At 37.1% G+C, this 24,769-nt stretch overlaps 1 protein-coding gene across 1 annotated transcript; it reads right to left on the reverse strand.

The window, feature by feature from the left end:
• Positions 1 to 36: 36 nt before the first annotated feature.
• Positions 37 to 808, reverse strand: LOC134700500 (uncharacterized). The gene has a single exon (XM_063561888.1). The coding sequence runs from the start codon at positions 806 to 808 to the stop codon at positions 137 to 139; it is 672 nt and encodes a 223-aa protein (XP_063417958.1). The 3' UTR covers positions 37 to 136.
• Positions 809 to 24,769: the final 23,961 nt, after the last annotated feature.

Below are 24,769 nucleotides of genomic sequence, written 5' to 3' on the forward strand. Positions count from 1 at the left end.
TTCCTAGTTCTATCGTCATTTTCTTCAGTATTTTGAATTCCTCATCTATAGAGCATTATAAATAAATAATAATTCATCATATTTACATACAATCATACATAGCACTAATTATTCATCCGCGATAGTACTACTTTTCTCAACTAAAGTTTGTGTTTGGGACAATGAAAAACGGATTATGTCTCTGAGCAAATCTTCTTTGCATTGATAATACTGTTGAATAACTTTTCTGTAATCTTTGGCTTTGATTTTCAAGTCTTTCCTTCAGACTGGTCAATGTTTTCAACAACATCTGTTTCTTGTAACCAGGTAGATGGCGTCGCAATCGCTGAGTTTCTTTAAAACGAATTATATCGTCTTCTTGTGCTTCGCGGATTTTTTCCTCAACGATCATTTTCTCAGCTCTAAGTTGACTCACTTTGTCTTGTAGACTGTTTCTGATGTCTGGAATCGTTCTAGCGGAATCACATTCTGCACATGCGCTTTCAACAAGAGTCATATTTGATTCTTCTTCAATGTCACTATCGGAATGTTCAGCATTATCGGAATCAGATGTTGAAGGGAATCGTGAGTCGCGGCTGAGACTTGAATAACCAGCATCGATTGATTCTTCCATTCGGTCAGGTCGTTCTGAAAACTTTGTCGAGTAAACCGGAAGTTGGTTTTCTATGGAACCTTCACTGCTGTATGAGCCAGTAGAGCTGGTATTGTCTGAGATTTCCATGCTACTGTTAGATGTATCAGATGATACCTCACTATAGTCCTCCAATAAATCATTGACAGAAAGTCTTTTAGCAAGTTTTACCGCCATTTCGTCGTCCAGGATAATGTCAATATTTTCCTCGTATTTGAAATCAATGCCGTAATCTATGTTTGCAAATCGTTCATTCAGTTTTTCAATTGTAGGAGAATTGCGTTCTATATCCACATCACCTTCAGAGATAATAGACCATCGATTAATGTTCAGATCAGTTAAACTTAGCTGTCTTTTACACGCTTTTGTATCCTTGGATTGTCGGGTGCTGTCAGGGCAGATTCTGTATAATTATAAGATTTTCACGCCTCTTCAGCTAGGATACAAACGTTCAAATAATCCTGAGCGTTGGTACCTTTCGGTACAAGATCAATCAAGTCTTCTTCGTGCACAGACTTACGCTGAGGGATCCAAGGATTTGTTTTGATGCCGTCTGAAATGGCTGTTCGCCGGTTTGTGATAATGTATTTGTTACGTGGAGTAACAGATGTTTTGTATCTACGAAGAGAGCAGCGAAGAGATACGTCCTGGGCGACGTCGAAATATTTGCACCTGTCGGCGGCTATTACGAGGTTGTCATTGTCGTCGGTAGGTTGTTGCTCAATTGAAGCTTTCTTTGTCTTTTCTTTTATCTTTTAGACTTCTGGAACGACTTATTTGACGAAACTTCATCCTGATAATCGAAAAGCTGCCTCAAGTTTAGAAGAATCTATCAATTAGAAATCCTGAAATTATAAAATGATATTTGTTATGGATATATATAGTAAAAATTTAATGCATACAGAAAAGTATTTTTTATACAAGCGAAACATAACATCCTGCAAATGTGTCACATTTAGACAATATGGATGTCATTTATCTACTGCTGTCAAAAACAAATCACTTGAATACCAGTATTGTAAGTGATGCCGTCAACACAAACAAGTAGATTTGTCACAGGCCGGTGTCGGTGTGACTAGTAATGTATGATTTGTCATAGGCAGGTGTATTATAGCATTGTAAGTGATGCCGCCAACACACTCAGGTAGATAGGTGTCGGTGTGTCTAATAATGTATGATTTGTCATAGGCAGGTGTATTATAGCATGGTGAGTCATGCCGCCAACACACTCAGGTAGATAGGTGTCGGTGTGTCTAATAATGTATGATTTGTCATAGGCAGGTGTATTATAGCATTGTAAGTGATGCCGCCAACACACTCAGGTAGATAGGTCTCTGTGTGACTAGTAATGTATGATTTGTCATAGGCAGGTGTATTATAGCATTGTAAGTGATGCCGCCAACACACTCAGGTAGATAGGTGTCGGTGTGTCTAATAATGTATGATTTGTCATAGGCAGGTGTATTATAGCATTGTAAGTGATGCCGCCAACACACTCAGGTAGATAGGTCTCTGTGTGACTAGTAATGTATGATTTGTCATAGGCAGGTGTATTATAGCATGGTGAGTCATGCCGCCAACACACACAGGCCGGTGTCGGTGTGACTAGTAATGTATGAATTGTCATAGGCAGGTGTATTATAGCATTGTAAGTGATGCCGCCAACACACACAGGTAGATAGGTGTCGGTGTGACTAGTAATGTATGAATTGTCATAGGCAGGTGTATTATAGCATTGTAAGTGATGCCGCCAACACACTCAGGTAGATAGGTGTCGGTGTGTCTAATAATGTATGATTTGTCATAGGCAGGTGTATTATAGCATTGTAAGTGATGCCGCCAACACACTCAGGTAGATAGGTCTCTGTGTGACTAGTAATGTATGATTTGTCATAGGCAGGTGTATTATAGCATGGTGAGTCATGCCGCCAACACACTCAGGTAGATAGGTGTCGGTGTGTCTAGTAATGTATGAATTGTCATAGGCAGGTGTATTATAGCATGGTGAGTCATGCCGCCAACACACACAGGCCGGTGTCGGTGTGACTAGTAATGTATGAATTGTCATAGGCAGGTGTATTATAGCATTGTAAGTGATGCCGCCAACACACACAGGTAGATAGGTGTCGGTGTGACTAGTAATGTATGAATTGTCATAGGCAGGTGTATTATAGCATTGTAAGTGATGCCGCCAACACACTCAGGTAGATAGGTGTCGGTGTGTCTAATAATGTATGATTTGTCATAGGCAGGTGTATTATAGCATTGTAAGTGATGCCGCCAACACACACAGGTAGATAGGTGTCGGTGTGTCTAATAATGTATGATTTGTCATAGGCAGGTGTATTATAGCATTGTAAGTGATGCCGCCAACACACTCAGGTAGATAGGTCTCTGTGTGACTAGTAATGTATGATTTGTCATAGGCAGGTGTATTATAGCATGGTGAGTCATGCCGCCAACACACTCAGGTAGATAGGTGTCGGTGTGTCTAGTAATGTATGAATTGTCATAGGCAGGTGTATTATAGCATGGTGAGTCATGCCGCCAACACACACAGGCCGGTGTCGGTGTGACTAGTAATGTATGAATTGTCATAGGCAGGTGTATTATAGCATTGTAAGTGATGCCGCCAACACACACAGGTAGATAGGTGTCGGTGTGACTAATAATGTATGATTTGTCATAGGCAGGTGTATTATAGCATTGTAAGTGATGCCGCCAACACACACAGGTAGATAGGTGTCGGTGTGACTAGAACAGCAAAAGAGAAAATAACAGAGTTGTTATTCCTACATTTTTTTTAAAATTCTAACAAACCTTACATAGTTAGTCCTATTGCAGAGAATTTTACCGATAATGGGTAATTGTTCGGCGTTCATCTTTTTTCATTCACATGCAAATATAGATTCTACCACTGTATACGTATATATAGCTAGTCCAAAATATGCATGCACTATTTGCCACTGGGCGATAATTAGACAGGGCGTAGCTACCATGGTAGTGAATGAAGTAGAATCACAAACCGAAGGGCGAGGGGTCTGGGGGCCGCCCTTGGACGCTCCGCATATACAGCGTTTTAAAACAATCACGACCGTATTAAAATTTGTACATTTTTGTTGTGTTTTTTTTGTCAATTATTTGCTTAACTTCGACATGTTCGAGTCGAATGAAGACTAAACATTGGTTTCTTTGCGGTTTTTTTACGCCGTGAGAGCTTTTAAAATCACGGAGATATGTTCCATATATAAGTATTTGTATTGAGCAAAGTAGATATAAAAATAAGGAGATGTGGTATGATTGCTAATGAGACAACTCTCCAGAAGAGACTAAATGGCACAGAAATTAACAACTATAGGTCGCCGTATGACCTTGAACGATGAGTAAAACCCAAACATTACAAAGTGGTATCAGTTCTTTTCTATTCGTTAGATGTGTTTGAGCTTTTGATTTTGCCATTTTATAAAGGACTTGCCGTTTTGAATTTCCCTTGGAGTTCGATATTTTTTGTTATTTTACTTTTTCAGTTGGTAGACAAGAAGTAGGAAGGGAACTGACAGGTAAAAAATTCATGAAGCTTGTTACTAAATACGTGGCTGAAAAATTTTGGTTGACATGTGTGTCCTCTTCTCATCCGTTATCATGCTATTACATGTATTAAGAATGTATTCTGGTGTCACAATTTCATTTGAAAAGGCATGCAAAGTACAAATTCATATGACATACCAAAACATATGATCTGAGCATATACATGTACATTTATGAGGTTAGTAATGAAGGTACATTGTACCTTATTGTCATATTCTTGCCAAATGACATTTATGGTAATATAATTTTTAGACATGGAGATAAAATGTACACTTTTTTTCAGACGATAAAAAAATTGGCTGAATTTGGCGAATCACGCTATTTGTTTTCCAAAAATAACAGTAATAATTATAATTATTTGAAACATCTGACAAATCACCTTAAGGATATTTTGTAAATCACAGTTAAATTTTAACCAATTTGAAGCTAACGGTAGCCGAAAATGACTGTTTGGGGCCTGATGGTAAAGGGCATTACCACCCTCATGTATGTATAGGTTATCAGCTTTTTCACACATATAAGCCAGTGAGCCGCAATGAACCTTTTATGGCGAGTGAGTGCAGCTAAAGAGCTAAAGTGAATTAAATTGTGTCCTTAGTAGAGAATATTTCAAGGGATCTACACTGAAAAACCTGATTATCTGCTTATCGTTTTGTTCCTGGCTTTATCACCTCCCTAACTTGGCCTATGACAGTCTTCACAGACGAAAGCAAGCTTGATAACTACTCCTCACACAAATGTAAAGATTATCAGTTTTTCTACACATGAGTATCGTAAAATATTTGCCAGTGAGCCGCAATGAATATTTTTAGCGAGTGAGCCCAGCGAATGAGCTAAAATGAATCAAATTGTGTACTCAGTCAGAGTGTTGATATTTTAAGGTATCTTTTCAAAGAAAACCTGCAAATCTCAGTGGCGATTCAGCACTTTTCATAAAGGGGTGGCCTCTGACTTTCCAAAGGGTTGCCCACTCCTGTCAAGCTTTGATGATTTCCTATATAATCAACTAAATTGTTCCCTCCCATAAGAGGATCTAGGGGGCAGACCGCCCCCCCCTCTTTTCGTTGGAAAAATTTTGTTGATTAAATAGGGAATCACTGAAGCATGACTGGAGCGGGTCCCCCTTAGGTCAGTCAGTGGGCCCCACCTTATGAAAAGTTCTGGATCCGCCAGTGCCACCCCCTGGGTCTGTCTATGCATCTGTTTATGGTTCTGCGTAGTAGTCCCAATACCTTTCTTACTTGGCCCTAGACAGCTAGTTGCTTATCTGTTTAAGGTTCTATCACTAGCATTTTTTTAGACTAGAGATTTCATGCGTACAAACCCGACCTCAAACGCATGTACTACAGACGAAAAGAAACAAATAATTTTATATACTAACCTTTAATTTACTTCGACTACTGATATGCAAACCAAAAAACAGACACAAAAATATCCTACAATAGCGATTGAAAGATTGATTGCACTTTGAATGTATAATTCAGACTGAGACATGTGTTACATGAGGAGCCGGTTTGTGTAGACATAATAATGTCACGTGATCGCTCATTAACGTCACAAATTACATCGATCTTGCAATACACTATACAGTTCACTCATACAGTACCCATTATCATGCAACGCGAATGTGATTGGTTATAAAAATTTACCGAAATAATACATGAACAGTTTTAGAAGAAATAAGTTCATCAAATAGATTAGATTTCACTTTTCCGGGGACATTTAGTTTCAGTACACGTGTACGCGGATCTCTATCAAATTGTATCAAAAGGTTCAATACCACTAAAGAAAGTTTGGAATTGCTTTTGGGGTTATGTACCCAAATATTTAGAATTTTGTATCACTGTAAATGGACCCGACAAGCAGACAACATTTTTCTGGTTTCCGGTCAATCACTTGTGTATGTAAGTAGATAAAGGAAGATGTGGTATGAGTGCCAATATGATAACTCCCCATCCAAGTAAGTATTGTAAAAAGTAAACCATTATAGGTCGAGGTATAGCCTTCAAGACGGAGCCTTGGCTCACACCGAACAACAAGCTATAAAGGGCCCCAAAAATACTAGTGAAAAACCATTCAAACGGGGAAACCAACGGTCTAATCTATATAAAAACGAGAAACGTGTAATACTTAGGACAGGTGTAAACATTTGCAGCGGGATTAAACGTTTTAATGGTACCAAACCTTCTCCCTTTTCTGAAACAATAGTATAATATCACAATATAGAAAGACACCCTATAAAATATCAATTGGAAGGCTTAACTCAATAAAAAAAAACGCAAATGAACACACAATGAATGACTTAGTATGAAACTGTATCACAAGGTTCCCGGTGCATTTACATTCGCGCACGTTGCCATTACGTTCGCGCACATTGCCATTCTGTTTGGGTACAATACCAAAACATTTCCGCGCCAAGGCTTTTAATCTTACCATCATGTATTTATAATTTTGATTTTGGGTTGTTTTTTCAAGTGGACACAAATAAGGGTGCAAAACTAATCTTGGTCGATTTCAATATGCTGAATCTGATAATGTATTCAGGTTTTGGCCTTAGTGGCTATTTTGTAATTCGGTCCTCCCTGAAGGTTCCAAAGTGTCCAAAATTAAATATTGTTTGATAACAAAAAATGAACGACAAGGATTTTTGCAAAGCTGAATTGCTTTATAATTGTTGGATTCCATTTGTGTTTTTTTAATTACATTTAAGAATTACCTCCATGACAATGTTTAAGCTTATAACTTGTCTTATCTTTGAAGTGATATGCAAATGAGAAGCAGTCATCCAATTTTGAAATATTACGAACAATTTTGCTGATTCAGATATTTAAACTTTAGTATTATTTGTTTATATATTTGATTTGCGTATTTAGCTAAAAGTCTATTTCAAAATTGTCAGGTCTTTTAACACATTCTACCTTCACTCTGTGTCAGAAACCCATGATGTGTCAAATTTTTAATCCCAACCCAATTCCAGAAAAAAAAATGTTTCAAGCTTAAACATAGTATCAATTCTTTCAGTAAGATGATTTGTAGAAAAGTATAGGTTTTGTTTGCTGCATGGTTACGTTAAGAAATGTGCTTTTCCTAAGATTATCTAACAAGGCGTATTTGTTATGCAATTACAAATAAAATATATTTTGTGAAAAACATGAAAAGGGTGGAGCAGGAAAAGCACATTTCTTAACGTAACCATGCAGCAAACAAAACCTATACTTTCTATAATTGTAATCTTTACGATGGAGAACAAGCTCGGTGGTGTCAAGGTAGCGTGCTCGCCTCGAGTACATGGGAAGTCATAACTTCAATCCCCGGCTGGTTCAAACCAAAGACATAAAAAATGGCAATGAGACAACTCTCCACAAGAGACCACATGCCACAGAAATTAACCATTTATAGGTATCCGTACGAACTTCGACAATGATCAAAGCCCATACATCTATAAAAGGCCCCGATTTAACAAATGTAAAACAATTCAAACGAGAAAATTAGCGGCAAAATATATGTACAAAAAATAAAAAAAAAATAAAAACCAAACAAATATGTAACACAGCAACAAACGACAACCACTGAGTTATAGGCTCATGACTTCGAACTGGCTCATACATACATACAGACTGGCGGGGTTAAACATGTATGCCATATCACAACCCCGTCTACCCTGGGACAGTGGTGTAACATTAAACCATAAGAACGAACTATAAAATTCAGTTGAAAATGCTTAACGCATCAAATGGATACAAATCGAAATACGTCTAACAAAAACAGGGTTGATGTGACCGGGTACTTAGATAGATATAGGAAGATGTGGTTTGAGTGCTAATGAGACAACTCTCCATCAAAATAACAATTCATAAAAGTAAACCATTATAGGTCAAAGTACGGCCTTCAACACGGAATCTTGGCTAACACCAAACAGCAAGCTATAAAGGGCTCCAAAAATTTCTTATGTAAAACCATTCAAACGGGGAAACCAACGGTTTAATCTATTAACGAGAAACGAGAAACACGTATGAACTACATAAACAGACGACAACTACTGTACATCAGATTCCTGACGTTTGCAGCGGGATTAAACGTGTTAATGGTACCAAACCTTCTCACTTTTCTGAACAATAGTATAACATCACAACATAGAAAAACACACTATAAAATATATATTGGAAGGCTTAACTCAATTCAAAAAACGCAAATTAACAAATAATGAACGAATGAATTTGATCTAATCCGTTCCTTGTACATCCCATAAACTAAAAAGTGTATCCGTTGTTTGTACATCCCATAAATTAAAAAGAGTATCCGTTGCTTGTACATCCCATAAACTAAAAAGAGTATCCGTTGCTTGTACATCCCATAAACTAAAAAGTGTATCCGTTGCTTGTACATCCCAACAACTAAAAAGAGTATCCGTTGCTTGTACATCCCACCATTTAAAAAGACTATCCGTTGCTTGTTCATCCCAACAACTAAAAAGACTATTCGTTGCTTGTATATCCCAACAACAAAAAGACTATCCGTTACTTGTACACCCCAACAATTAAAAGAGTATCCGTTGCTTGTACACCCCAACAACTAAAAAGACTATCCGTTGCTTGTACAGCCCAACAACAAAAAGACTATCCGTGACTTGTACATCCCAACAACTTAAACAACTATCCGTTGCTTGCACATCCCAACAACTAAAAAGACTATCCGTTGCTTGTAAATCCCAACATCAAAAAGAGTATCCGTTGCTTGTACAGCCCAACAACAAAAAGAGTATCCGTTGCATGCTTGTACACCCCAACAACAAAAAGAGTATCCGTTGCTTGTACATCCCAACAACTAAAAATGAGTTTTCGTTGCTTGTACATCCCAACAACTAAAAAAAGTATCCGTTGCTTGAACATCCCAACAACAAAAAAGAGTATCCGTTGCTTGTACGCCCCAACAACAAAAAGAGTATCCGTTGCTTGTACACCCCAACGACAAAAAGAGTATCCGTTGCTTGTATATCCCAACAACTTAAAAGACTATCTGTTGCTTGTACAGCCCAACAACAAAAAGACTATTCATTGCTTGTATATCCCAACAACAAAAAGAGTATCCGTTGCTTGTACAGCCCAACAACAAAAAAAGTATCCGTTGCTTGTACACCTCAACAGCAAAAAGAGTATCCGTTGCTTGTACATCCCAACAACTAAAAATGACTATCCGTTGCTTGTACGTCCCAACAACAAAAAGACTATCCGTTGCTTATACGCCCGAACAATAAAAAGAGTATCCGATTCCGTTGCTTGTACACCCCAACAGCAAAAAGACTATCCTTTGCTTGTACATTCCAACAACAAAAAGACTATCCATTGGTTGTATATCCCAACAACAAAAAGAGTATCCTTTGCTTGTACACCCTAACAGCAAAAAGAGTGTGCGTTGCTTGTACATCCCAACAACTAAAAAAGACTATCCGTTGCTTGTACATCCCAACAACAAAAAGAGTATCCGTTGCTTGTACGCCCCAACAACAAAAAAGGGTATCCGTTGCTTGTATATCCCAACAACAAAAAGACTATCCGTTGCTTGTACATCCCTACAACAAAAAGAGTATCCGTTGCTTGTACGCTCCAACAACAAAAAGAGTATCCGTTGCTTGTACACCCCAACAACAAAAAGAGTATCCGTGGCTTGTACATCCCAACATCTAAAAAGACTATCCGTTGCTTGTACATCCCAACAACTAAAAAGACTATCCGTTGCTTGTATATCCGTTGCTTATACGCCCGAATAATAAGAGTATCCGATTCCGTTGCTTGTACACCCAACAGCAAAAAGACTATCCTTTGCTTGTACATTCCAACAACAAAAAGACTATCCATTGGTTGTATATCCCAACAACAAAAAGAGTATCCGTTGCTTGTACAGCCCAACAACAAAAAGACTATCCGTTGCTTGTACATCCCAACAACTAAAAAGACTATCCGTTGCTTGTACATCCCAACAACTAAAAAAGACTATCCGTTGCTTGTACATCCCAACAACAAAAAGAGTATCCGTTGCTTGTACGCCCCAACACTTAAAAGAGTATCCGTTGCTTGTACACCCCAACAAAAAAAGACTATCCGTTGCTTGTACATTCCAACAACAAAAAGACTATTCGTTGCTTGTTTATCCCAACAACAAAAAGAGTATCCGTAGCTTGTACATCCCAACAACAAAAAGAGTATCCGTTGTTTTTACACCCCCCCCCCCCCAAAAAAAAAAGGGTATCCGTTGCTTGTATATCCCAACAACAAAAAGACTATCCGTTGCTTGTACATCCCTACAACAAAAAGAGTATCCGTTGCTTGTACGCTCCAACAACAAAAAGAGTATCCGTTGCTTATACACCCCAACAACAAAAAGAGTATCCGTTGCTTGTACATCCCAACAACTAAAAAGACTATTCGTTACTTGTACACCCCAACAATTAAAAGAGTATCCGTTGCTTGTACACCCCAACAACTAAAAAGACTATCAGTTGCTTGTACTTCCCAACAACAAAAAGACTATCCGTTGCTTGTACATCCCAACAACTAAACCAACTATCCGTTGATTGTACATCCCAACAACTAAAAAGACTATCCGTTGCTTGTACATTCCAACAACAAAAATACTATCCGTTGCTTGTACAGCTCAACAACAAAAAGAGTATCCGTTGCTTGTACATCCTCCAACAACACAAAGAGTATCCGTTGCTTGTACATCCTCCAACAACAAAAAGAGTATCCGTTGCTTGTACATCCCAACAACTAAACCAACTATCCGTTGCTTGTACATCCCAACAACTAAAAAGACTATCCGTTGCTTGTACATCCCAACAACAAAAATACTATCCGTTGCTTGTACAGCTCAACAACAAAAACAGTATCCGTTGCTTGTACATCCTCCAACAACAAAAAGATTATCCGTTGCTTGTACACCCCAACGACAAAAAGAGTATCCGTTGCTTGTATATCCCAACAACTTAAAAGACTAACTGTTGCTTGTACAGCCCAACAACAAAAAAACTATTCATTGCTTGTTTATCCCAACAACAAAAAGAGTATCCGTAGCTTGTACATCCCAACAACAAAAAGAGTATCCGTTGTTTTTACACCCCCCCCCCCCAAAAAAAAAAGGGTATCCGTTGCTTGTATATCCCAACAACAAAAAGACTATCCGTTGCTTGTACATCCCTACAACAAAAAGAGTATCCGTTGCTTGTACGCTCCAACAACAAAAAGAGTATCCGTTGCTTATACACCCCAACAACAAAAAGAGTATCCGTTGCTTGTACATCCCAACAACTAAAAAGACTATTCGTTACTTGTACACCCCAACAATTAAAAGAGTATCCGTTGCTTGTACACCCCAACAACTAAAAAGACTATCAGTTGCTTGTACTTCCCAACAACAAAAAGACTATCCGTTGCTTGTACATCCCAACAACTAAACCAACTATCCGTTGATTGTACATCCCAACAACTAAAAAGACTATCCGTTGCTTGTACATTCCAACAACAAAAATACTATCCGTTGCTTGTACAGCTCAACAACAAAAAGAGTATCCGTTGCTTGTACATCCTCCAACAACACAAAGAGTATCCGTTGCTTGTACATCCTCCAACAACAAAAAGAGTATCCGTTGCTTGTACATCCCAACAACTAAACCAACTATCCGTTGCTTGTACATCCCAACAACTAAAAAGACTATCCGTTGCTTGTACATCCCAACAACAAAAATACTATCCGTTGCTTGTACAGCTCAACAACAAAAACAGTATCCGTTGCTTGTACATCCTCCAACAACAAAAAGATTATCCGTTGCTTGTACACCCCAACGACAAAAAGAGTATCCGTTGCTTGTATATCCCAACAACTTAAAAGACTAACTGTTGCTTGTACAGCCCAACAACAAAAAAACTATTCATTGCTTGTATATCCCAACAACAAAAAGAGTATCCGTTGCTTGTACAGACCAACAACAACAAAAGTATCCGTTGCTTGTACACCTCAACAGCAAAAAGAGTATCCGTTGCTTGTACATCCCAACAACTAAAAATGACTATCCGTTGCTTGTACGTCCCAACAACAAAAAGACTATCCGTTGCTTATACGCCCGAACAATAAAAAGAGTATCCGATTCCGTTGCTTGTACACCCCAACAGCAAAAAGACTATCCTTTGCTTGTACATTCCAACAACAAAAAGACTATCCATTGGTTGTATATCCCAACAACAAAAAGAGTATCCGTTGCTTGTACAGCCCAACAACAAAAAGAGTATCCTTTGCTTGTACACCCTAACAGCAAAAAGAGTGTGCGTTGCTTGTACATCCCAACAACTAAAAAAGACTATCCGTTGCTTGTACATCCCAACAACAAAAAAAGTATCCGTTGCTTGTACAGCCCAACAATAAAAAGACTATCCGTTGCTTGTACACCCCAACAGCAAAAAGACTATCCGTTGCTTGTACATCCCAACAACCAAAAAAGACTATCCGTTGCTTGTACATCCCAACAACAAAAAGAGTATCCGTTGCTTGTACGCCCCAACAATTAAAAGAGTATCCGTTGCTTGTACACCCCAACAAAAAAAGACTATCCGCTGCTTGTACATTCCAACAACAAAAAGACTATTCGTTGCTTGTTTATCCCAACAACAAAAAGAGTATCCGTTGCTTGTATATCCCAACAACAAAAAGACTATCCGTTGCTTGTACATCCCTACAAGAAAAAGAGTATCCGTTGCTTGTACGCTCCAACAACAAAAAGAGTATCCGTTGCTTGTACACCCCAACAACAAAAAGAGTATCCGTTGCTTGTACATCCCAACAACTAAAAAGACTATCCGTTGCTTGTACATCCCAACAACTAAAAAGACTATCCGTTGCTTGTATATCCCAACAACAAAAAGACTATCCGTTACTTGTACACCCCAACAATTAAAAGAGTATCCGTTGCTTGTACACCCCAACAACTAAAAAGACTATCCGTTGCTTGTACTTCCCAACAACAAAAAGACTATCCGTTGCTTGTACATCCCAACAACTAAACCAACTATCCGTTGATTGTACATCACATTAACTAAAAAGACTATCCTTTGCTTGTACATCCCAACAACAAAAATACTATCCGTTGCTTGTACAGCTCAACAACAAAAAGAGTATCCGTTGCTTGTACATCCTCCAACAACAAAAAGAGTATCCGTTACTTGTACATCCTCCAACAACAAAAAGAGTATCCGTTGCTTGTACATCCCAACAACTAAACCAACTATCCGTTGCTTGTACATCCCAACAACTAAAAAGTCTATCCGTTGCTTGTACATCCCAACAACAAAAATACTATCCGTTGCTTGTACAGCTCAACAACAAAAAGAGTATCCGTTGCTTGTACATCCTCCAACAACAAAAAGAGTATCCGTTGCTTGTACATCCCAACAACAAAAAGAGTATCCGTTGCTTGTACAGCCAAACAACAAAAAGAGTATCCTTTGCTTGTACATCCAACAACTAAAAAAGACTATCCGTTGCTTGTACATCCCAACAACAAAGAGAGTATCCGTTGCTTGTACGCCCCAAAAACAACAGAGTATCCGTTGCTTGTACACCCCATCAACAAAAAGAGTATCCGTTGCTTGAATATCCCAACAACTAAAAAGACTATCCGTTGCTTGTACATCCCAACAACAAAAAGACTATCCGTTGCTTGTATATTGCAACAACAGAAAGACTATTCGTTGCTTGTACATCCCAACAACAACAACAGAGAATCTGTTGCTTGTACAGCCAAACAACAAAAAGAGTATTCGTTGCTTGTACATCCCAACAACAAAAAGACTATCCGTTGCTTGTATATTCCAACAACAAAAAGACTATTCGTTGGTTGTACATTAAAACAACAAAAAGACTATCCGTTGCTTGTACATCCCAACAACAAAAAGACTATCCGTTGCTTGTACATCCCAACAACAAAAAGACTATCCGTTGTTTGTACATCCCAACAACAAAAAGACTATCCGTTGCTTGTATATTCCAACAACAAAAAGACTATTCGTTGGTTGTACATCCCAACAACAAAAAGACTATCCGTTGCTTGTACATCCCAACAACAAAAAGACTATCCGTTGTTTGTACATTCCAACAACAAAAAGACTATCCGTTGCTTGTACATCCCAACAACAAAAAGACTATTCGTTGGTTGTACATCCCAACAACAAAAAGACTATCCGTTGCTTGTACATCCCAACAACAAAAAGACTATCCGTTGTTTGTACATCCCAACAACAAAAAGACTTTCAGTTGCTTGTACATCCCAACAACAAAATGACTAGCTATTGCTTTTCCGAACAGCAAGTAGCATTAAGTATTAAGAAGTAAGATCAACCTTATGACTGGTCGGCTTATAGTCAGAATAACCGGCATTAATTTTCGTCCTTAAAATGCATGATATCAAAGTCAGTTTCAAATTCTATTTTCTAATTTAAATATCAACAATGCCGTACTCATCTAATGGATTTAGTGGAAAGACGTCGTAAATAGTAGATGTAAAAGCATTAACTTGTGCATACTAAAATGTAAGTGTTCATAACAATATACCCATACATATTTAGTTATTTGAAAACAAGTAAGTGTCCCGTATACGGATGCCCATCCGCACTATCATTCTTTGCATTAAAATTAGAAAGATCATATAAAAGAAAACATGTGTACTTAGTTCCAAAATAATTGGTTTTCAACTTCATCAAAAACTACCTCGACCAAAAATTTAAACTGAAGCAGGACAGACGGACGGACGAACGGACGGACGCACAGACCAGAACACATAATGCCCATAATTGAGGCATACAAATCTATGTTAATACCGATAAAGACAATATTCAACGATCTTACCACAGTTGTAAATGTTACATATAAATCACACTTCGTGTTTTTATTGGTGTTATCTTTGATAACCTTTGCCCAACAATGTTTTATTGGCTTGCATCATTCAATATTTTTTTTAAATCAGAATAATAAAAACTACGATTTTTTTTTTAATTCAGTCATCCAGTGCTTTTGTGTCTTGTTGAATTATGTAAAGAATTACTTTATATACACAATACATGTAAAAAATTACATAATACACAAAACACAATTTTAAAATTAATAAGATGTGGTATGGTTGCCTGTTTGACAGCTTTACACCATAGTTCAAATGAAGTGGACGAAATCAAGTATATAAAATCAGGCAACCGTACGTCATATATCAACATCTTTGTAAAACACACGGTCTTGTCGGCAACAAGACTATAAATATGAAAAAGTATTTTGGCATTCTCTACCTCATATACAAAATTTCGGAAGTTAAGATTTGAATAAATTATATCTGATAGCTGACCGATCGGTGATTACTGATGGCAAGTGGACATTTGAAGAATGTCAAAGGGTAAATTTTTAAATCCTTTGAGATGAGTCAAAATCTCTTTCTCTCTATCTATCAATACTTTGATTTTCTTTTAGGTTTCTGAAATGCATGCTTCGAGTTTTTTGTCATGAAAGAGATTTTGAAGTGAGTTAACAGAATATGGATAATGATTGGCAAACAAAAATAAAGAGTAGAAATTGGAGGTTGGTTGTTAACAGATCGAGTCTTTAGTCCAGTGTAAACGGATGAGATCGATCTTCAATCGGACTTAAAAAGTCTACCTCTAAAGGTGCATTGTTTTAAAAAGATCGATCTTATTTGAATCGATCTTGTTTTTGATGTAAACGCTTAGATCGACCGCGATCGATCTTATTTGAATCGATCTTGTTTTTGATGTAAACGCTTAGATCGACCGCGATCGATCTTATTTGAATCGATCTTGTTTTTGATGTAAACACTTAGATCGACCGCGATCGATCTTATTTGAATCGATTTGTTTTTGATGTAAACGCTTAGATCGACCGCGATCGATCTTATTTGAATCGATCTTGTTTTTGATGTAAACGCTTAGATCGACCGCGATCGATCTTTTTTTAGGTGTATGTTATATTTAGATAGGAAAATAAATGTCAGACCGGTTCTTTTTATGTTGTAGAGTAAACGCACTGGATTAACTAAGATCGATCTCGATCGATCTTGCTTGTGCAATGTAAACGCGAAGGCCGCGTTCAATATCGTAGCTGCTACGTAGTGCTACGTAGATTTTTACTATTGAACGTGTAGCTATATAGACTAGTTGTTACATATATATTGATAGCAACTACGTAGATGCTACGATATTGAACTCAACCCAGGGGTCTTTTTTAAGATCGATTCAAATAAAGATCGATTTAAATTCGTTGCCAGTGTAAACGGGGTCTATGATACATGATTTTTTTATTAGTTGTTATTGGCTCTGAACTAGCTTTCAGTTACTGCGAGAACTCTCATTGACAGATCTGTATTTGTTTAAAAAAAGAGCGATTTTTAACGAAGTACAATTTACCTCTCACTAAAACAAATTCAGAAATTATTGTTTAAATTAATTGTATTGTCTTTGCTGATATTCGTAAGAAGCATTTCAATGTCAATAATATGTATGATTTATTTAATAATGTTCCATTTACAAATATTGTTTTATTCTTAAAAAAAATTGGAATTTATTACAAAATATAAAAATGTTATTATATTTAAATCGATTTTAATTTTTATCACGTAATCTTACTGTTGATTTTTATTTGTAAATAATCAATTTGCTTTAGTCTAGAATTTTAGTTTATTGAAGGACCTTTTGTCTGATTTTAAAATATGCTTTAAATTGCAAAATTATGCGAATAAGCTCTCGCCGCGATATAGCCTGTTTGTGCTCATGCGGAGTAAAGCAACCGACAACTCGCATTCTGATTACTGAAATATAAACCTGCATCGCTTTATTTTTCATAGTCGCAGTAATTGTCCTTTCTTGCAAAATCGCAATAAAAAATGCACGCAATTGATACGGTGCTTTTTGTCCGCAATTCGCTTTTTGTCCGCTTTTGCTTTTTGTCCGATAATTTTGCTTTTTGTCCGAAACTTTTGCTTTTTGTCCGTTGCTTTTTGTCCGTTTTGCCTTTTGTCCGATTATTTTGCTTTTTGTCCGAAACTTTTGCTTTTTGTCCGTTGCTTTTTGTCCGTTTTGCCTTTTGTCCGATTATTTTGCTTTTTGTCCGAAACTTTTGCTTTTTGTCCGTTGCTTTTTGTCCGTTTTGCTTTTTGTCCGATAATTTTGCTTTATGTCCGATATAAAATGTGTATATTTTTGGCAGGTTTCATTTTGAACTTCAAAATACCATGTCCTTTTAGGAGTTAAATACAGACCATACTCATATTATAAATGATTTGTACATGAAATTTCATGTCTTTTACAATATATCGCATTACCTCTAAAATGGCTCGAAGCGCTAATATCCTAGACCCGTAGGTGTTGGTCAACAGAGGGCAAGGGGAATACTCTTGTAACTCCCTAAGTCTAAAAAACAACTATTGAAAGCTGGCTAAATCAAGAGATACTCCAGGTATGCCATTATACCAGAAGTAGAGGTAGTCAAACCCTTATAAATGGCTTATAGCACTTATGTCCTGGATCTACACGAGTTTATCAGCAACGAATTAAAAGGGGCATGAGTTTCGCCTCATTATTGCCAGCTCTTCAAACTAAGAGATTCTCCACGTTGGCCATTATACCAGAGGTATAGGAAGGCAGTGCCTCTTAAATGGTCCATGGGCCATGGCACTTATGTCCTCGACCCGTACGAATTGGTCGGAAGAGGGTACGGGGACTACTCTAGTATATCACACAGTCCACCAAAAATAGTGACGGCTGCCCAAACTAAGACATTTTTAGGTGCGCCCTTATACTAGATGTTGGAGTAGTCATTCTCTTAAAAATGGCTCATAACACTTATGCTATAGACCCGAACGAGTTTGTAAACAATGAGTTAAAAGGGGGATGAATTACCCCGGTATATAACGAAGTTAAAATAAACTGTTGCCCGCTGGCTAAACTAAGAAATTATCCACGCGGGTCATAATATGAGAGGTAGAGGAAGGGATTGCCTCTATAAAATGACCATGAGTACGTATGACCTAGACCCGTACGAGTTAGTCAGCAAAGTGTAAGGTTGGTACCCTAGTATATAATTAAGTCGAACTAAACTATTGCTGGATGGCTAAGAGGTAGAGGTTGTCATTGCCTCTAAAATGGCCTACATCACTTATTCCCTAAGTACGCGGTATCATCAAAGGGTTTAAAAGGGAGTTGGAACCTCTGATTACAAAGAAGTCGAAATAAATTATTGCCGGCTTGCGTAAGTACGAGATTCTCCAAATTGGCCATTAATCCTAGGTTAAATGTGTGCATTGCCTTTTAAATGGCTGATAAAACTAAAGCCCTAGACCTGTACGAGTTTGTCAGCAAAAGGTTAAAGGGGGGATGCGATGCCTCTTTTTACAAAAAATATATAAATTAAGCCGACTGGCCTTACTAAGAGATTCTATACGCGGGGTATTATATCAGAGGATGAGGTAGGCATTACCTCTAACATAGCCATAACACGTATGTCCCAGACCCGTGTAAGTTATTCAGCAAAGGGTAAGGGGGGGCACCTAAGTATATCGCAAAGTCGTTATGAAATATTGCCGGCTGTTCAAACTACGAGATTCACCACATGGGCCATGCTACCAGAGGTATAGGTGGTCATTGCCTTTAAAATAGCCTATAGCACTTATATGGAATACCCGTACGAGTTTGTCAGTACAGAGCTAGAATGAGGAGGTGGTACCTCTGTTCACATTAAAGTCAAAATAACTGTAGCCGGTAGGCCAAACTCCGGGATTCTCTACGTGGATCATCATACCAGAGGTAGAGGTTTATTTCGACTTCGTTGTAAACAATGGTAACACCTTTTATTTTTAACCCCTTGCAGGCAAAATCGTACAGGTCTTTGGAATTAGTGTTATATGCCATTTTAAAGGCAATTACCATATCTATCTCTGGTAAACTGGCCTACGTGGAGAAACTCTTAGTTTGGCCAGCCGGCAATACTTTATTTCGACTTTGTTGTAAACAGAGGTACCATCTCCCCCTTTTGATTCATTATTGTCAAACTCGTACGGGTCTAGGGCATAAGTGCTATAAGAAATGTGTATGGCAATGCCCTCCTCTATCTCTGGTAAAATGGCCTACGTGGAGAATCTTTTAGTTTGGCCAGCCGGAAATTATTAAAGTGAATTTCGACCTCGTTGCAAACAGAGGTACCACCTTACCCTTTTAATTTATAGTTGTCAAACTCGTACGGGTCTTGGGCCTAAGTGATCTGTGCCTTTTTTAAGGCAATGCCTACCTCTACCTCTGGCATCATACCCCACGTGGAGAATCTCTTGGCCAGCCGGCAATTGTTCATTTCGACTTTTTTATATACCAAGTTACTTCCCTAATCCTTTGCTGACTTACTCGCTGGCTTATCCCTTATTGTAAGTAAGTAAGTTCAATAAATATAAGATTATATGCCAGGTCTTTCTGACAACCAATTACAAACAAATTGGGGTTTATCTAATGAGGCTTTTCCCAGGATGCAATTGCTCGTAGACTGTATACAGTTGACCAAATAATCCACAAATTCCGCAAAAGGATCTTTTAATTATAGGCCATGTCCATTTAGACATTAAGCAACAAAAGCCCAGCATGACCGATGCATTTGTCTTTAACATCTCCGATATTGATTCCGCGTGGCCTTCCAATTGACATGAGTGTCCATTGGTGTTCATTGTTAAACCTTTGGAGCTATATCAGTTTGTATGGAAATTAAGAGCACAATGACCTTCCCTTGGTGATAACAACATGACAAACAACCATATCGTGTGTTACCAAAAGCCGTCAGCGATAGTCACACCGACAATTTGCTACCTTCGTGAACAAAAGCATGGCTTTTCGCTGGATCCTAATAAACATCTAGTGTTGTCACTAGTACTCACTACCATTTGCTGTAGAGATTTAGTTGCACAACCTAACAGAAACATTCTTTGTAAATTCTCTATGTTGATATTTTGACATTTGGATGGTGCATATACCAATTGTAGCCGAAAAAAGATAATGTAACATTTCTGTTTAATATCGATCTATTGTTGGAATTGTAAATTTTCATATTCAATTTTTGTTTGTTTAAAGATTACCATTTTAAATAAAGATTTTAATTTTTTAAAAAGCAAGTGTTAGACTTGTGCTTTTATTCATACTCAGTTCATATAACCTGTCATTTTAGTCGAGCCTGTAACTTTTGTTGCAGAAAGCTCGACATATGAATAGTGATCCGGCGGCGTAAGTTAACTTCTGAAAAGCTTAATATTTTAGAAGGTGGAAGAACTGGATGCTTCATACTCTGCATATAGATGCCTCATGTGACGAAGTTTCTGTCAGTCACATTTCCAATGTCCTTAACCTCATTTTCATGGTTCAGTGATTACTTGAAAAAAAAGTTCAGAATTTTTGTAATGTTGAATTCTCTCTTATTATTAGTAATAGGATAACTATATTTGGTATGTGCGTACCTTGCAAGGTTACTCATGCCCGTCAGAGAGTTTTCACCTGACCTCGACTTCATTTCGTGGATCAGTGAACAAAGGTTAGAATAAGTTTTGGTGGTCAAGTCCACATCTCAGATACTATAAGCAACAGGGCTTCGGTGTATGGAAGGACTGTAAGATGTACATGTCCAACTGGCAGGTGTCATCTGACCTTGACCTCATTTTCACGGTTCAGCGGTTATAGTTGAATTTTTCTGTCTTGGTTTGTTTTTCTCATACTTTATGCAATAAGTCTACAATATTTGTTGTATGGAATGATTGTAAGGTGTACATGTCTAGCGGGAAGATATCATCTGACCTTGACCTCATTTTCATGGTTCAGTAATCAAAGTTCAGTTTTTGAGTTTTGGTCTTTTTATCTATATTATATGCCAAAGGTCACTATATTTGGTGCATGAAAATATCTTATGATCTATATGTAAGTCTCCCAGGTTTTATTTGACCATGACCTCAATTTCACGGTTCATTGCACAGTGTTAAGTTTTTGTGTTTTGGTCTGTTTTTCTTAAACTATAAATAATAGGTCAAGTATATTTGTTTTATCGAAGAATTGTTAGCTGTTCATGTCTGCCTGGTATGGTTCGTCTGACCTTTACCTCATTTTCATAATTCATTTGGCCTTTGTTTAGCTATCTTGGTTAATGTTAAGTTTATGTGGCAGTTGTAATAAATCTTTATACTAAGGGCTATCAACATAATATTAATGATGAGTAAAGTAGGCGAGATTTTTCAGTATGTGCACTCTTGTTTAAATGTGCTTATTTATCCGAGTCCTGGACTGCATTCCAGTGGCTTTCATTCGTTTACTTTTGTGTAAATTTTATACAGATCAGTATTTTTTCAAATGTTTTACCAATATTTTAGCTGCATGTAACATCTTGAACACTCAGAACAGCAAAACAAAATTTAGATTTCAGAAATAAATAGCCTGTTGTCATCGACGAATAGCCGATGATTTCAAGAGTTGTTCCCGTTAAAGGAAGATTCCTTTTTTTGTGCAGTCCTTGCTCTTTCGGAGGCTCGAGGGTAATTTCAGCAAAAATTTTATCATTTTTGTTTTCATTACAAATTTTATTTATTACACTATTAATTATAACTTTCTGAATTGGCTCAAAAATCAACTAAAAAAATCGAATGATTTTGGCCTCAGATTTATTTTTCAAATGTGTATATCACTGTAAAAGCTCCAAATTGTCTCCCTTTAGTGCAATCATGACATTTTGTTTTGGCATTAGAATTAAAATGTCTTTTTCAACTCATCGGTGACCTATAGATATTTTTCAAATATGTTTTACGTAAACTAAACAGTTGTAAAATTAAATAGATTTCTGTAATTTAGTTCTTTTTTTATTTCGATATATATATATATATATATCTCTCTATTTCGCCTATTAGTTCAACTTAAAAAAAGTACCTCAACAAAAATGGTTGCTTCTTTCGAGGGCAGATTGTGAGCTTAAGTGAACGATAACCCCAATTTTTTATTTGATTTTTCTATTAAGTATATGATAAAAGTTCATCTATAGAAAAACAAGCAAAATCCTACACGTATATTTAAAAAAAATAATGGATTAATACCCTCCAGTCCCCTTAACGACAAAAAAAATAAATAGAACATTACGTTTAAGTATCACCTACAGTATTTTACAACCTCCATTGGTGATACAATATATGTATTTCTGCTGTTGTTTTATAGAAGTTATTGTCCTGAATAAACATCTTTATGCGTTTTTGCGTTTTTGCGTTTTTGCGTTTCAGTTTTTATTGTGAAATTTCTTCAATCAGCCAAGACAAACTTTAAATTTCGCCTTAACGATGTTTTCGCGAGAAATCTATGTATTATTATCGAATTACTACAAATTTAATCATTGTCTAGTGCCTTAAAATGAGATTTTCCGAGACGCTGGAAATGGGATACCCTATTTAATTTAAACAATATTTGCAATCTTTTCAAAAAGATGCAGATGGGAATTTTCGTTCCTTATGAAAGTGTTCGCAAGGAGTTAAATTATAAACTCCTTATAGGATTATCAAAAAGCAACTATTAAGGACCCCCTTGGAATAAAGATCTTCCGAGACGACGTGTTCGAGAGTTTGAGTTTAATACATGCCTTTTTAAAACTTAATGGACGGAGCAGGATTATCTTACTCTTCCAGTTAACCATACATCATCACAGTTGCATTGGTTCTTGTTGCTCAGATTTTATATTTCAATGATTTCGTCCGAGACCACAATTGTCGTCCCTTGATTTTCGTTATTAGTCCCTAGTGATAACAGTGGGTTACTTGCCAATAATTTTTATACCCCTTCCAAATTTATTTCTCCTTGTCTAATACCTCAAATTGTAAGTAGGGGGGGGGGGGGGGGGAGGGGGTGAAATTACACTGTAAAAAAATTTGGGTCCAGAATTTTACAGGAAAGTAGTGATTTGGTCCAGCTGAAAAAGGTTAAAAATTAGCACTTCGGAAGCTGTCAAAAGATTTCAAGACACCCTAAACACAAAATTGTCCATATTTTGAGTTACACGCGATGAAGTTTTCTATAATTTTGATATAATTTGTCCCAAAATTAGTAGAACACACTGTAAAAGTTTCATTGAGAAAGCGCAGGTGGGATTTTTTTTTAATTTTCATTTATGTTCTAAAACAAATGCACTACGAATTAATTGTGTTCTCGGACCATTTGTTTTGTGGACTGTTGTGTATCTTGTTGTTCTTCATTCAGCTGCGGCTTTGTTGGTTTGTTTCAACCCTTTTTAGGATGATTATCCTTTGGTACACTTTGCCTCTCTCTTATATATGATATCGCAATAATTATATATATGTAAGCGTTCATATACATTTATATGGATACAATATTGAATTAAAATAGACATAATAATTAGATGAGTGAAAAAAAGAAAATGAAGTAATATTGTACGTGTGAGGAGTTGGCTTTCTTATAAAAAAGAAGATGTGGTATTATTGCCAATGAGACAACTATCCACAAAAGACCAAAAATGACACAGACATTAACAGCATTAGGTCACCGTACGGCCTTCAACAATGAGGAAAGCCCATACAGCATAGTCAGCTATAAAAGGCCCCGATAAGACAATGTAAAACAATTCAAACGAGACAACTAACGGCCTTATTTAAGTAAAAAAATTAACGAAAAACAAATATGTAACCCATAAACAAACGACAACCACTGAATTACAGGCTCCTGACTTGGTACAGGCACATACATAAATAATGTGGCGAGGTTAAAGTCTTTTACACCAGAAATATTTTAGATCTTGTTATATAGACTAATTCTTATTTATTCTGGTCGTAAGTTAGTCTGTCATCCTCAAACGTGTGAGCAATGGTGTACGTACACCAATTTGTAGAATACATGGGATATTCAAAGACTTAAACGAACGTTAAGTTTCAGAGGCATGAATTTTTATTAGTTGTTAGTGGCTTTGAAATAGCTGTCAGATAACTGCGAGTACTCTCAGATCTGTTCATTGTGTCTTTTTGTGTCGGGATGTATAAGTACCCGGCCACGTTCACTTGTATTTGTGTTTATCTGATGAGTTAAGCCTTTTCAACTGATTTTTATAGTTCGTTCTTATGTTGTACTGTTATATCACTGTCCCAGGTTAGGGGGAGGGTTGGGATCCCGCTAATATGTTTAACTCCGGCATATTATTTAAATCTGTGCCTGTCCAAAGTCAGGAGCCTGTAATTCAGTGGTTGTCGTTTGTTTATGTGTTACATATTTTTTTTTCGTTATTTTTTTTACTTAAATAAGGCCGTTAGTTGTCTCGTTTGAATTGTTTTCCAATGTCTTATCGGGGCCTTTTATAGCTGACTATGCGGTATGGGCTTTGCTCATTGTTGAAGGTCGTACGGTGACCTATAGTTGTTAATGTTTGTGTCATTTTGGTCTTTTGTGGATAGTTGTCTCATTGGCAATCATACCACATCTTCTTTTTTATATGCTCGAAACTTTAGAATAG

This window comes from Mytilus trossulus, unplaced genomic scaffold (genome assembly GCF_036588685.1).
Source record: "Mytilus trossulus isolate FHL-02 unplaced genomic scaffold, PNRI_Mtr1.1.1.hap1 h1tg000158l__unscaffolded, whole genome shotgun sequence".
NCBI lineage: Eukaryota > Metazoa > Mollusca > Bivalvia > Mytilida > Mytilidae > Mytilus > Mytilus trossulus.

Coding starts and splice junctions, on each gene's coding strand:
- LOC134700500 (XM_063561888.1), bottom strand. CDS start 808: ATGGCGGTAAAACTTGCTAAAAGACTTTCTGTCAATGATTTATTGGAG.